Genomic DNA, 14,387 nt, shown 5'->3' with positions numbered 1-14,387 from the left:
TTTCTTTCTGCTATTAGTTTAAAACAAACATGCAGTACTTATTAAAAAATCATTTTATATGGGGAGTATATGAATAGCTAACTTCTGATGCAATTTATACGTCAATAAACCGTGACAGTGCCAATAATCAGAAAAATAACAGTATTTTCATGAAGAAATGTCCCCCTTGAAAAGATTTCTACTACTTCTCCTGGAACAACTTCAACCATAAATACCAATGGTAGAGATGAGCAAACACAACGAGTCTCCTCTAAAGTCTTCTACGATCACTTCAAATTATATTTTGAATTTCCTGTTTTACAAATAAAGGAAATTCATATCTAGAATACTATTGCTGCCCATGCCCCTTCATGAAGAACACTAGACAGACTTGTTCATAAACAGAAAATGCTTGAGTAACCAGAAACTGATCCACAGTTTCTGGATTGTCTTGAACGTGAATCAGGCTTGCAGACTTATCACGCGATGTTTAAATAGAAAACGTACTTCAGTTTCAAAAATGAAAATGGACTTTGCCAAGTTCTGCAACAGTTCTGTCCCAAAAGGATAGCATGTTCAGCTTAATATAAACAGATTATCTCGTTGGACCCTCTGAGTACTTGTATTTCTTAAGTCTGCAACATTTATGCTTATTTTCTGCCAGTACAAGAGTCTGCAAACCTGCTTTGCAAATTAACCTTCAAGTATGAAAGCCTGTCCTTAGGAAACAGATCTCAGTAGCAGACTGCAAAATAAATAAAGTCAATTGGTCATGCAAGCCTTAATATAAGAAAGGATATATTGTAAAGAAACCTAATCTATATCTCTACAGTCAGTGCAATTTAAATGCCTACATTACTGAGCAATAGAAAATTGAAAATACTCATGTTACTGCACACATAAGCAATTTATTTGGGTCTATGCATATGAGCAGGGGGTGGTTTAGGACCTGTGAATTGTAATAAAGTGATTTGTGGCACTGACTGTTGTGAATATTGTATTTTGAAGACTCCAGTGGCAGGTCTGAGGTAGGCTTTTCAGCAGTCTGCAGTCCTTATCTATTGGATCATCCTGTGGGGGACCTAGATGGCCTATGCAGAGGCAAACTTCATGTGCTTTAAAAAGCACGTTTACCCATAATTTGGGATGGCTGTGGCAACCTGTTCCTGACTTGCCATCACTGTTTATCCCATCTGCCCTTCCAGAAATATCGTTAGATTGACATTGACCAGACACCTTTTCTCCTCCCTCAATGGGCTGTGAATTCTGTGCCTCACCTGCAAAGAGCAGGTGAGATTTCCAGGAGCCTCGTGGTGAGTTAAGGGCACCTTGCAGGGCAGCACTGACCACCAGCAGTTGCTTTCACAAGAGCTGGGTCCTCAGGCCAGGCTGCAGAGGGGATAAACCTCCAGTGGCAGCCAGGAAAATGTCTGGGAGGTTGTGCTCCTGCCTTTACCATAAGTGTGCCCCCTCCTGCACAGCTGCACTTTTAACTCAGGACATTTCTGAAAATCCCATTCAAATTTCAAACCCTGAAAAGTGGGATGAGTAATGGTCTTTAATGGGTTATTTCTCCTGTATGCTGTTTACTTGGCTTTTGCATTTTCTTTTGCCTACTGCATGAGTCAGCTTCACTCAGCTGTTGTGCACAAATTACAGGTTTTCAGCTTTAATGGAAGTCTGTATTTTTGAAATGCTTCCATGGAAAGAAAAGGGTTAAGATATGATCTCCATGTCCTGGGGAAAAAAAAAAAAAACTCCAAATCTTTTTCAAAGCAGATTTTATTTAAATAATTCTATTGGAAACCATTCCTTTTGACTTCAAAATACAGAAATTTCAACCAGAAAATGTTTGATCATGACTTTCTGAAGCAATTACCTGCTATTGTAATTTGTTTTATAGAGATGAAAATAGTGCTCTGCCAATATTTTAAAGAAAATCCACTCATATCTCCTCTTCAAGTTTTAACATAAAAATATTTAACTTTATGTTAAAAAAAGCTACAGAATGCGGGGAAACATTTTGAGGGTAAATAGGTATTCTTGTTGTATTTTACTTCTACATTAATTTCATAAATTAAATGGATTTGGCTTACCTGAATACCCTTCAATCCACACAGGAAGTAGTTATGCCACTGAGGTTTGGTTTTGTGAATCTGAATGTTATTAACACTAGTACTGAAATCCCTGCAAAAACAGAAAAACCTTAAGGCTTTAATTTGTATTAAATTTAGTTTGAAAATACATGGCTTGTTACTGCCACCTGCTGATGGACAAAATTGGTTTGATGGTTTTCAGTGCAATGTTTTCGGGCTTGGTTTCTTGTTTGATCTTTTTACATATCTTCTTTATTAATCATTTTTATATGGTTATTTTAGATGACAGCATAAGAATTCTTAAGTAAGTATAAAGATTCTATTAAATAAATCCAGAAATTAAGCTGCCTTTGACATCCTTAATTAAGGCAGGATGCCTTCCATCATGTATGTGTATACTATCATGATTTCTTAGAAGTGAAAATTCAAATCATATCTGTCAGACCTTGACTAGAGACAGATAAACTTCAGGCCCTCTGGTAATTCCTGCTCAGGATTTCATCTTCATTACCTTTGCTCTGAATGGCACTTCACTAAAACAAGCCTAATGCTGCAGAATTATATTGTGTATGTTAAAAATATTTAGTTTAAATATTTTATCTGTTTCCTCACAGATAATTCCTACTCCACCTTTCTTTCAAAGTAATAAAAATATTGAGCTTGAATATTCCTGAAGGTGCTGACAAAATGGGCATGGGTGACATGCAGAGGCCTCAGGGAGGTGCAAGTTGTTTGGCACTCTGTACCCTTGTACCCAGGAATTTAATCTGCTTGATGTCGTGACAGCAGGTGCCCAACTCAGAAACAGCAAAGGCACTGAGAACAGCAAGGAATCAGATTTAAAATATTCAAAAGTTCCAGAGTAAGATGTGCTCTACAAGGCAAGGTCTGCTATAAAATATGAACAGAGGCAGCTGACTTCCTGGAAATATTTAACAGGAATAAAACCAGTTTCAAGAAATAACACTTCAGGGAACAGTCTGCAACTCCTAAAAGGATGGAATTTTTCCTTCTTACACTGGTCCTAGTAAACTACATAAATTATTGATTTCCTGGGTTTATTTTTGTCCAAAAGAACATCACTATTTAACACTTGTAATGGATACCAGTGAAAAGATGTTTTTATCAGTTAATTATTCTGGTTACCTATGGAGAAAAAGACATACAAATATAAAGCATCTTTAGTATGATAAAATTATATTCAAGCAAATGTCTGAAAAGCTCACTTTATTCTGGTGCACTTAAAGGCTGCAGTTTTTGGCGTCATGCAACCCCCAAAGCAACAAGCAGTGTTGCAGTAGCACCACAATTGATCTGGTCTTTTGCTTGCCCCACTGAAGTGAGGAACTCCACTTGCAATCCCAGCCTACAGCCCATTCCCAGCCCCATGGCACAACAGATCTGGCACTTGCAGTATCAATAGAATTCCCATTTTGCCAGTTATATGTTCAGTTCAACCTTAATTACAGAGCAAACCCACCAGGTTGGTGTACAATTTAATGTGTAAGCTGCTATCTTAGTGCCACAAACAGGATTTTACCAGCAGTGCAGCAGCAAATAATAGCACAAAGCTAGAGTAAGAAATTACTAGGTTTTGCTGAGGAACACAAAAGATATGAAAGGGAATACTGAAATTAGAGTACGAGGAAAGCTTGAGACTGGCTGTCAATTCTTCCAATTTATATTTAGAATGATCTCCAAGAGAATAAACCATCAACTTATTTATGGTTTTTGAATAAAATAAATCCTCCATGAGGTATTTGTAAAATAGAAAATACTTGTCATAAACAATGAAGATTTTAAAATTCTTTGTTTGTTTATGCTTGCTTCCTACAATAATCCTAAATTATTGTTGTAAAAGACAAGGCTGGTGGAAAGCAATTTGTGGAAGTCATTAAGAGAAAAGGAATCTTAAGTCTTCTTTGCCTCAAAGATTTCTAAAGTATTTTATCTTCATAATTCATTTTACCCTCTCAGACAGTAAAATTTCAATGAATGAGAAGACACATATTATGATTATATATTTGCTGGTTCTCAAGATAAATTAAAATAATGACTTCTTAAAATGCATTTTGCTATTTTTTGCAATTTTCTCACATAGAAAATGGAAGAAAAACATTGCTTTGATTTTGGCAGGTTTTATATGGACATAATCCACACAAACACAGAATGTGGGACTGTCAAAATTCCCAGAATCCTTAAGTCTATTTTTTGTTATCACATTCAATTTTTTATAAAAAACAGTTCCTAAATATCCGAGCGTTATCTTAAATCAGTAAATCTTCAGGCTTGCCTTTGAACCTCCTACTGAAAATTAGGCAGTTTAATATAAGAACTTTATAACAAAATAAAATAAAATACTGGGAAAAACATACCCATGAAATAAAATACTCTGATATTGTCTGTTCCAGCCCTTCTGTTTTAAAGTATGCTTGGGGAAAAAATGCCAGTTCTCCATAGCCAGACATAAAAATTTCAATTTTTCTGTATAATTAGAAGAGATGGGATTTTTAAGTAGTGTGACTGAGGTGGTTTTTACTGATTGAATAGTAAATAACCCTTATTTTTGGGAGATCAGTTTGGATCTTTCTCCCAGAACCTTACTGTCTTGTCATTCTGTTAGTTTATCTGAGTCTTCTGTACAAATACCCTGATTTAAAAACAAACAAACAAACCTTTCAGGTTTTGTGTGAGATGGAAACTGATTGGTAATTACCATCCCCTGGTACTTCTGAAGGCACTTTGAGAAGTCAGATATTCTCTCTACACATACTTCTCAATTACAAAGATGTTTTGTGAAGGGGAGGTATCAGGAACTTCAAAAGAATGTAAGTTTTGAATACCTTTTCAGTCCCATTAACATAAAAGGCATCAGATCACTTGAGATAATTTATGATAAAAAACAAATAGGTGGTTTTTCTAGCAACCTGTTCTTTGTTCTATTTCTATTAAAAGTTGACATGAATTATCAGGGTGAAAGAGTGCTACAGAACTGTTCCACAGTTTACCAGTTCACAAAATAAGAATTAAATATGAAATAGTAATTCTACAGAGGATTCTGGTTAGTCCTTGTTCACCAAAGGCCTATAGATACACATTCACCACAGGCATAAATCTACCAGTGTAACAGGCTGGGAAAAAGAGACATACTGTCATCAGTTCTGTTATGTGGTGTAACTTTAAAAGTGTTGAAAAATATTTCTTTGTTATGAAATTATGGGCATGTTTTAGCTTTATTTTTAAGCAACAGTGTCTCAACAAAACCAAGATGCTTAATGCTGTGTTCTGAGACCTTTTCTTGGTTTATGGTTTAAAGCATATGATTCCAAACTGAAACCAGGGCAGATGTGAAAATATAGTGACAGTGTGTGCAATTTAAATTCAAAGGCTGTAATTCTACATTTTGTGGAACTGTCCTGAGAAGGCCATTTCAATTGCAATATAATGCAGCTAAGCTTGAAGACTGAGTGAAAATGTTTACCTTTTTATTACTGCTTTATTTTGTGTTCAATATAACAACTTTGCCTAATCAAAACTATTGTAATTCTGAAGCTATTGTCTCTTGCAGAATGCTTTTGCATCACAGCTTAAGCCCTGGTGGGAGGTTGCTGTTGAAGAAAGGGAAAGGTCCCAAGCACACCTTCCATTTCCCTTCCCTGTTCACCACTGCTTGTTCCCACTGTGTACCCCAAGTCAGATTTAGTGCTGAGTACATGGCAATTCACAAAAATGACAGAAAATTATCCAAGCAAAATATGGGGGAATAATGCACTTTGCCTTAAGATCAAACAAGTACTCTACACCTGCTAAAGGGATGAGTTGATCTTAGAAGCAGGTACAGGGAGACTAGGGGTTAAAGAAGCCAAGCCATTGCTTTTTGGCAGTGGCAAACTCTTAATTCAGCTCAGCTATAATGTGAAAACATACTACAAAAAGTGAAAAATCTCGGAGTATTTATACTTAGCATGGAAGTACAAATTCCTTTCAACTGTCTTAGTCACAGGCAGCAGTTCAAAATGTGTTTATAACCAACTGAGCTTTAAGGAGGAATATGTGCTCAAGTATTTCCCACTACAGTATGTTCCTGTCCCTTTGCTGCCACACACTGTGCTTTCAGGAACTAATTTACCAATTAAATCAATGGCTCAATAAAAATGGCTTAAACTAAGCTTTTGCTGATTCTGATTTTTGCAAAAATTTCCACAAAAGCTCATGTGGGTGAGTGACCTGATCTGAACTACCATGCAACTACACAAATACCAGTCTGTTACAAAGAGGCAGAAAAACGTGCCTGAAGTTGAAAAGAGTGGCAGGATTATTTCCCTGTGTTCAGCACTTGTGAGACCATAGCTGGAATACTGCGTCCAGTTTTGGGGTTTCCCAATACATGAAAGACATTGGCAGGGAGTTCAGCAGAAGGCCAACAAGATTATTTACAAGGGATCTTCAAAGGTCTCTTCCAACCTAAATTGCCCTATAATTCTGTGAACAACAGCTGTGGAGGAAGTGGAAGCAAGGGAATACAGATTTTTTGAGCCAGGATTGTTGCTAAAACTGTTGTGTTGTGAAAACACAGGCCCAGGTTCTCCAGAGCAGGGGAGTGTTACCTTACTTTTGCAGTAATCATTACAAAACATTTCACTCCCTTCTCCAGGGGAAATGGAACTGCTGCCAATTATGGGGATTATATCAAGAAAGATGAGATAAAAAAAGGGAAGACAGAATTGCATTTTTAGAAGGATTGAAAAATCAGACGCCTTACAGAGTAATATGAACAAACGGGGGGGCACAGCAGCTGCAAAGCTATTGCTCTAAACTAATACACACGGCATGGAGCCAGTCTGTGGGATTCCATCTGCTGATATTAATTGTTTTACACAACCGGACTCTTATTGCAATGGAAGTCTGTCAGATCTCTGAAAAGGTAAACTCTATTGCAATGCATGAAGAGGTTCATAAAAAATAATGAATAAACAAAGTAATTACATACAAATATGAAGAATTGGTATTTGCCAGCTGCACAACTTGAGACTGTACAGGTTCTACTGCAATCAGGATATCTTGTTCTATAGCCATTGGGAGCACAGCATAACCACAGTAGTCTATGTGTTCTCCTAGCAAAGAAATAAAGAAAATACTTTGCAATAATTCTTTCTAGAGTAGCAGTAACACAATTTCTACAGGGCTTCAGTGTTGTTTACTGGATGAGACAATTTCTTATTGTAGTTTCAACTCTTATTACTTAAAGTTCGGGGTACAGTTCCTCCATTTCTTATTACTTCACAAAAAGTTTTTTTTTTTTTCTTTACTGATTTTTATCTATTGCACCTCTTTATAAATGTTCATATTTTAATGCTGGGTTACAAAAATTCTAGAAAAAACCCACCATGTAGATTACTGTCCAAGCATGAGAACTGTCATGTACATACAATTTCTGGACCTTTTTCCAAGAAGATAACTACTATATTTAAATAATCATTAATGCAGTTGCATACAACACATAAAGTAACGATCAAATAGAAAATGTATATAGCAAACATCCTCTCCCTTGGGAATAATTCCCAGTTACCATATGCTGTCTGTTTAGTCTATATGAGATGTTCACACAACACTGAGATAAAAATTAACTGCATAATAAACTAATTGTCTTTTACAGCTCTGTTTCTCAGGACCCTTTTACTATGTCTTCAAATGTGTAGGATTATTTTAGGAACATATGCAAGAAACTCATCTCCAAAGAGAACGCAATCCTAACATGGACAGAGTAATCGAAAAAATAAGGCTGCTACAGAAATAAAAGTAAGTCCTAAACACAAAATAATTGTGATTCTCCAGTCTGCCAGTGAATCACACCCACTGTTTTAAGTTCTGTGGACACATCTCTGTGGAAGAATAAAGAAGAGGTGATGGCAGCATCATTTAATGCTTTATCATGTATATTGCTGTGGGGCTGGTTATATTTGGTAACTTAAATTAATTTTTTAAAAATACCAAGTTACTCCAATTTTCAAAACCATCGCTACTGTCTGTAAATGTTTTTCTCCAAAACTATCCATATAGAGTTGTCTATAATGATACAGTAAGATCTACTAAATTATATATGATTTTCCATTTATCACAAGAAACTTCTCTGAAAAAATTAAATTAAGACCAGCATTTTTGTTCTGTGTTTTAAACTACTAGACTTCTATGATGACAGATGAAGTAAAACAACATAAAATTAATTTTTCTCTTTTACCTATTAAGTTGACTCGTCCCGGTGCACGAGCATAAAACTTGGGAGCTGATCCAAACTTTGATATAAACATCTCCTTCAGTTTCTGCAATCTGAAAGGCAGGTTAGAAATATTTAGAAGGACTGTATTTGCATAAAAGACAGTAAACTTCAATGCTTCTTGAAGCAAATTCAATTCAGTCCTGAAGTATGTGGAGTCTTCTCTGCTACATCAGGAGTGACATTAAGCTGGTTATTTCTGCTCTTCACATAACATTGAATACTCAGATTTTGATTTTTATAAATTTTCATATTTGGCACTACCCCACCTTTACATAAATACATACAAGGAGAACTAAAATTCCAAATGTCAGATTATCCCCATGACTTATGACAGTATTTAGTCCAAAGGATTCCAGCAAAAGTACTTTAGGTTTTCCATTTAGAGGTGCTACTGAAAATTCAAAGCAAATAAACTTCGTCATATTGCTTTATTTCGTGCAAAAGTAAAGGTACCAACCTTCTGCCTGATGTTTGCAAAGTTGGGATACTTTAGTGTGTCATGCAGAACAGTAGGAAAACGAGGGCTGAGAACAGATAAAGCCATATATTTTAGTGAAGCAGAGGAAACTTGATAGTAATTCGTTTTGAAACTACCTTAAAGCAAAATTTTAGTCTACTGAAAAAAATCCAGTAACATGAACCCTGATAAGGTTTCTACATTTGATCTAAATCTAGAATTGGAAGCCTTGTTAATGCAAAGTGGAAGTAAGAAGACTGCAACCAGAAACAGATGTTAGAAAATTCCACAATTACCTAGTTTCTACATCTTTGTAAAGGCTGTGTTACTGTTCAGCTACATGTATTAAAATGTTTCATAAGGTTTTTTATAAATGGAAAGCTACTAAATACGTTTTGCTATGATATTTTTAACAGATCTTTCAGTACCTTTCTATCTTTGTGCCCAGTGACAAAGCTATATTAGGTCTATGACTTCCCCTTCTCATAATCTCCCCCAGTATTTACTGGTATATCACTCATCCAATTAGCAAAAGCAATTTCTGCCACTTCATTGTTCAAACCCTTCTCTAGATTGCATTAATAATATTATAGTCCACAGGGGAATCTGTTGGCAAAATTCTAGGTGTTAACTTTATTCCTTTTTGTGTCAGTATTTAGAATGCTGCTTTGTTTCACAGATATTTTTATAGTAGTGTTGGTACCAAGAGACAACAAACAAAGCAGTCATGAGGGCATGTTTATCTAAGTGCTGATTGATCTCTTTTTTTAATGCGGGTTTTACAAGCAAGCGTGATGAAAGGCTATTTACAGGCTTTGGCCTTGATGTTGCAACACGCACACTGCATTTCAAGCACCTACATCAAGAAGAAAATTGTCAGCAGCCTTAAAGCAAAGGCACTCTCACAACTTCGCACTTGCAAGTCTGGAAATGCTGGACTTGTCGTTTCCGTGGGATTTACGGCGCAATCGTATGCAAGGCAAGCAGAAAGGTGCATTTGTGCGCGCGTTCACTGCACACACCGAGCGCAGCTCCACGGCAAGGAGCACGCACCGCCAGGACGGGCCAGGCTAGCGCTGCTCTAGGGCCTTTTACAGCAAAAAGGACGAGAGAATAATCAGTATGCCTCAAAAACGCTGGGGGAAAACTGATGCAGGCGAAATGATGAATGAATAAATGAATGAATGAAGGAATTAATGAACGATTCCTCCTGCTGCCCCAGCACCACCCTGCGAGGGGCGTCAGGGCGGGCCGGGCTGCTGTGGGTGGGAGAAGGGGCCGGAGCCCGGCGCGCCCCGGGCAGCGGGAGCTTCCCAAGCGTCTCTGGTCGTGTCAGGGAAAAATTACGGCGCTACGAGTCCACACCCCCTCGCAGCTCAGCCCGCAGCATGAGGAGCATTTACTCACCGGTCCTCCCACCTCCCCCGGCCGCCCGCCCGCAGACCGCCCACCCGCGCCGGGATGAGCGGCGGCGGGGCCGGGACCACCCACCCACCTGGGCTGCTCCACCAGCTGCACCGGGAGGGCGCTGGGGCTGTCCCCCGCCATGGCGGCTCCGGCGGGGCCGCGGTCACGGGGCAGCGAACGCCGCGTCCTTCCGGGCGCAGCGCCGGCGGCCCGGCCCCGTCCCGCCCCGCCGGCGGGGCTCGGCCCGGGCTCCCCGCGCCGCGCCCGGCCCTGGAGCCGCTCCGCACTCGGCCCCGCGCCCGCAAGCTCAGGTGGCACAGGGAAGCTGCTGCGACGTGCGAAATAAATGTTTGGGGTTTTCCGGTATTCCTGCCGATGCTCCTGCAAAATGCATGTGCAATGAAAATAATAAATGGACAGTCGCATCTCGCATGGCATGGAGGGATGGGTGTCTCCGTCCCCGTGTTTTTTGTGGTGTTCCATCAGCTCCCCTCCAATAGACAGCCTTGGATTAATGGCTACAGGTACTTGCAAGGAGCTGAGCATTTCAAAAGTATTCACAGGCTCACACAGTGTTTTGGTGTATATCTTTGTCTATTTTGGTATCTATCTTACGGTTCCTCATCCTATTCAGGGAGCTTTAAAGTGCTCAGACTGAAGGAAGCACAGTAACAAATTTCATTGTGAGTTTTCTGAGGTAGAATGTTTATTTCTCCATTAGGAGGGTTGTAGAATACAAACACAACTTTTAAAAGACTTGTCAGTAGCTGTAGTGAAAAAAAACCACAAACCAAAAACCTACTGTCAGAAACCATAGCAGTATAAAATGACCAAGTAAGTATTGCAGTTGCATCTGTGTGTCTGTCAGAACTCCAGGCCTTGTGGAGATGGGGAGGCAGAGCTGGTCTGTTGAAGGCGGCAGCAGAAATTAGAATGTAAAAATATCTATAAAGCCATTGCTTTGCAAGACCTGTGGATTTAAAGAGTTCAGGCCTTTAAAACTGCTGCTCTGGTATTACTTGCTTATGGTGAACACAGCCCAGGTAATCGGTTCAGCAGCACTGAGTAAAGCAAAATGGATCTGAGCAGTGATGCCAGTCACAGCAACAGGCCCAGCTTTCACAGAATGGGTCATGTTGGAAGGGACCGTGTGTCATCCAGTCCAACCTCCTTGCTCAGGCAGGGTCATCCCAGAACACACGGACCAGGATTGTGTTCCGTTCTGGAATTTCTCCAGTCAGGGAGCCTCCACAACCTCTCTGGGCAATCTGTTCGAGTACATGGTAACTCGCACAGTGAAGTTCTTCCTCATGTTCAAGTTGGCCTTTCTGTGCATCAGTTACCACCCATTCTTCCTTGTTCACAAAGAAGAGTCCAATTCCATCCTTTTGACACCTATGCTTTACACAGGAACCTCTCTCAGTTGCCTCTTTTTGAGGCTGAACAGGCCCGGCTCCCTTAGCCCTTCCTCATGAGATATCTCTCCAGACTCTTGGCCAACTTATTAGCTCTGCTGGACCTGCTCTAGGAGTTCCGTATCTGTTTTCTACTGTGAATGCCACAACTGTACACAGTACTCCAAATGCGGCCTCATCAGGGCTGAGCCGGGGGGCACGATTACTTCCCTCGACCTTTCCAGGGACGCGCCTGCCACCAGACTCGCAGGCACCGTGGGGGCTGCGGGCTGGCAGCGCCCAGGCCGGACACACGGCAGGCGGCCCGGGCGCCAGCCCGGCGCACTCCAGGCAGCGGCAGCGCCGGCCCCGGAGCTTCCGGAGCGCAGCGCTCAGGCCCCGCCCGGCCGCCGTTGCCAAGGGCCGGTCGCTAGCAGAGGGAGGGAGCTGGTGGCGGGGCGGCGCGGATTGGGCTCCGAGCGCCCCGGGCCGGGGGCGGGAGAGGCGCGGGCGGCAGCGGTTCCGGGCGGAGCGCAGCCACATTGGGCAGCGCCGCGCGGGCTTGTGGGAGAAGGGGCCGTTCCCGCCGCCGCCCCCCGCCCGTCCTCCGGCCAAGATGTCTGACATGGAGGATGATTTCATGTGCGATGATGAGGAGGACTACGACCTGGTAGGGCGCGGGGCGGCGCGGGGGCTCAGCGGTACGGCCGGGGGTGCCGCCGGCGCGGCGCCGCTTCGGGCCGCTGCTGGTGCGGCGCACCCGCCGCAGCGGCCGCCCCGCCGGGTGCTGCCCCGGCAGGGAGCGCGGACATCCAGGATGAGTTTCCCTCCCGGGGAGGAGGATGCGGGCAGGGGCTGCGAGGGGCGGGCGCTGCTGTCGGAGCAGCCGCTCGGCCGCCTCTCCGCGGAGGAGCAGGCCAGCTCCGGCGGGCAGGTGGATAGGCCCGGGCGGGTGCCCCGGCCCCGGGCTGGCCCCCCGGCCCCGGGCTGGCCCCTGTGTCCCCTGCAGGGCTCACGCTGAGGGGAGGACTCCGGCGCGCTGCCTCCTTCCCTCTCTCCTCCTGCCCCGGCTCAAGTGTCGGGCACGAAGTGAAGTGATAAAGTTGCCCGCCCTTCTCCCCAGCCGCGACTGCGAAAGGCCCTTGGGGGCAGATACCGTTCATGTGCTTGTGTGAGCAACTAACTAAGGGAAAAGTAGGGGGAAGAGAAAGGGGAGTGAGGAGAAATGGCCTCACGGCCGGTTTCTGACCCAACGCGCCGAAGGGAGCACTTACTTCTAACTTTTTGTCTTTGTAACCTTTCTACCACTGCCTTTTTGTTTTTAATTGTAAGGTTTGGGGTTTTTCATGTTGCATTTAGTTAAATGTTAACATCAAGTTTTGTCCTAAGCTTTTAAAGTTAAAAAATTGCTGCTTGTCTGATTAATTATAACTATATTGCCCTTACGTTATACTGGAGCTTGAGGTTTGCTTGGGTTTTTTTGTTTTTGTTTTTCTTTTTTCCCTTATTGAACTTTGCGTTTTTAGAACTAGAGACTTTTTCTAAAAAGAGTTACGTGTGGTAGAGACTTGAGAGTCTATTTCATTAATTTCAGCTAAACCTGTACTAACAGTATTGCAGTTTCACTGAAAAACTCCAGACACTTGCTTCTGGAAGACTTGCTTTTGACAAGACACATTATTTGGTAGTCATTGCTACTTAGGAATTCACTTTAAATGTTTACCTGATTTTATTTGGAATAGTTTCTGGGCAGTTTTTGTTAGGAACTGCTTAGAATAGTTGGGTGACATTAGATACAGAATAAAAACATCTGCTTTTGGTTTTGAGGGTTTTTTTCCATTCGTGCAAGAGTGCTTGTTTGACAGGCATTGTCATCAAAACCCTATGAGCTGCTCATGCCACTATTCCAAAAACTGTTTGTGTTCCCCTTTCAGTATGAATGAATTCACATACTGTAGAGACAGGGTTACTGAAGGAATAGAGACCATTAAAAACATTTTCTTCCACAATTAATTTCCATTAGTTTGTATTAACACTGAAATTTGTGTTCTGATTGGAAATACTATGGTGTTTTTTCCATGCGATAAAATCACAAGAATATTAAAAAACAATGGAATTCATGTTCCGTGTCCTTCCATAACATTAGAACTGGATATGTAGAGACACCACTGGAACTGGATTTTTCATTCTATACAGCTAGGAATAAAAGTGCAGTTCAAACTTACACTGCTTTATGTCAGTTTTCTCCAAGAATAATAGGCCTAGTCTTTTTTCATGTGTTTCTTTCTTCTGAAGTACTTTATTTCTTATTGGAAAAACCTTCTAAATCTGTGGCAGATTTCTGCTTCTGACTGTAGTTACTTTCACTGGAACATTTTCATTCTCATTAATTACCCTTAGCTCTGACCTTTCCAAAATTTTAAAATACTGCTTGTAAAATTAGGAGCATGTTAGCTTTTTTTCTTTTCAGTATGTAATGCCTATGTAAAGCATCAACTAATACCCAAGCTTCAGATTTTTAAAATTTAATTTCAGTTCATGATTGATGGGGGAGAAAACCCAAGAACTGAAGAGTAAAAATATTGCAGCTAGATTAGTTTCAGCGTTCTGGGACTAACAAACCTTGATTGACTGTTGTTTTCGAAAATGCTTGAGACTGTAATTGTAGTGTTCCACAGAACTGTTTCAGAAAAAAAGTTTAGGGCCCTGAAGATAGGGCCTGATTTCTTCCTTTCATGTGGATGGCTGGTTAAATTAAGAGAAGACTGTGAGGAGAT

General features: G+C 41.2%; 2 protein-coding genes across 6 annotated transcripts in view; one reads left to right on the top strand and one right to left on the bottom strand.

Annotated features, from left to right (window-relative positions):
• The window catches only part of GALK2 (galactokinase 2), a 46,605-nt gene extending 36,144 nt beyond the window's left edge, over positions 1 to 10,461 (bottom strand). For all 3 annotated transcript variants that reach the window (XM_030281221.4, XM_002198585.7, XM_030281222.4), the window contains exons 1-4: positions 10,305 to 10,461; positions 8,314 to 8,402; positions 7,066 to 7,189; positions 2,076 to 2,166 (exon numbers count right to left, since the gene is read on the bottom strand). In XM_030281221.4, coding sequence (XP_030137081.3) covers positions 2,076 to 2,166; positions 7,066 to 7,189; positions 8,314 to 8,402; positions 10,305 to 10,357 — 357 coding nt within the window. In that variant the 5' untranslated portion in view covers positions 10,358 to 10,461. The remainder of the gene's footprint in view (positions 1 to 2,075; positions 2,167 to 7,065; positions 7,190 to 8,313; positions 8,403 to 10,304) is intronic.
• The window catches only part of COPS2 (COP9 signalosome subunit 2), a 139,918-nt gene that overhangs the window by 106,143 nt on the left and 19,388 nt on the right, over positions 1 to 14,387 (top strand). Inside the window, exon 1 of one of the 3 annotated variants that reach the window (XM_004176897.6) lies at positions 12,075 to 12,280. The exons of 1 other annotated variant lie outside the window; for it this stretch is intronic. In XM_004176897.6, coding sequence (XP_004176945.1) covers positions 12,227 to 12,280 — 54 coding nt within the window. In that variant the 5' untranslated portion in view covers positions 12,075 to 12,226. Of the gene's footprint in view, positions 1 to 12,074; positions 12,281 to 14,387 lie in introns of those variants that run through there. One more of the 3 variants, XM_002198572.7, reaches the window with a different exon arrangement.

The sequence above is a fragment of the Taeniopygia guttata genome, chromosome 10, assembly GCF_048771995.1.
Source record: "Taeniopygia guttata chromosome 10, bTaeGut7.mat, whole genome shotgun sequence".
Classification (NCBI taxonomy): Eukaryota; Metazoa; Chordata; class Aves; order Passeriformes; family Estrildidae; genus Taeniopygia; species Taeniopygia guttata.
This window is presented reverse-complemented; position numbering and strand designations above follow the sequence as displayed.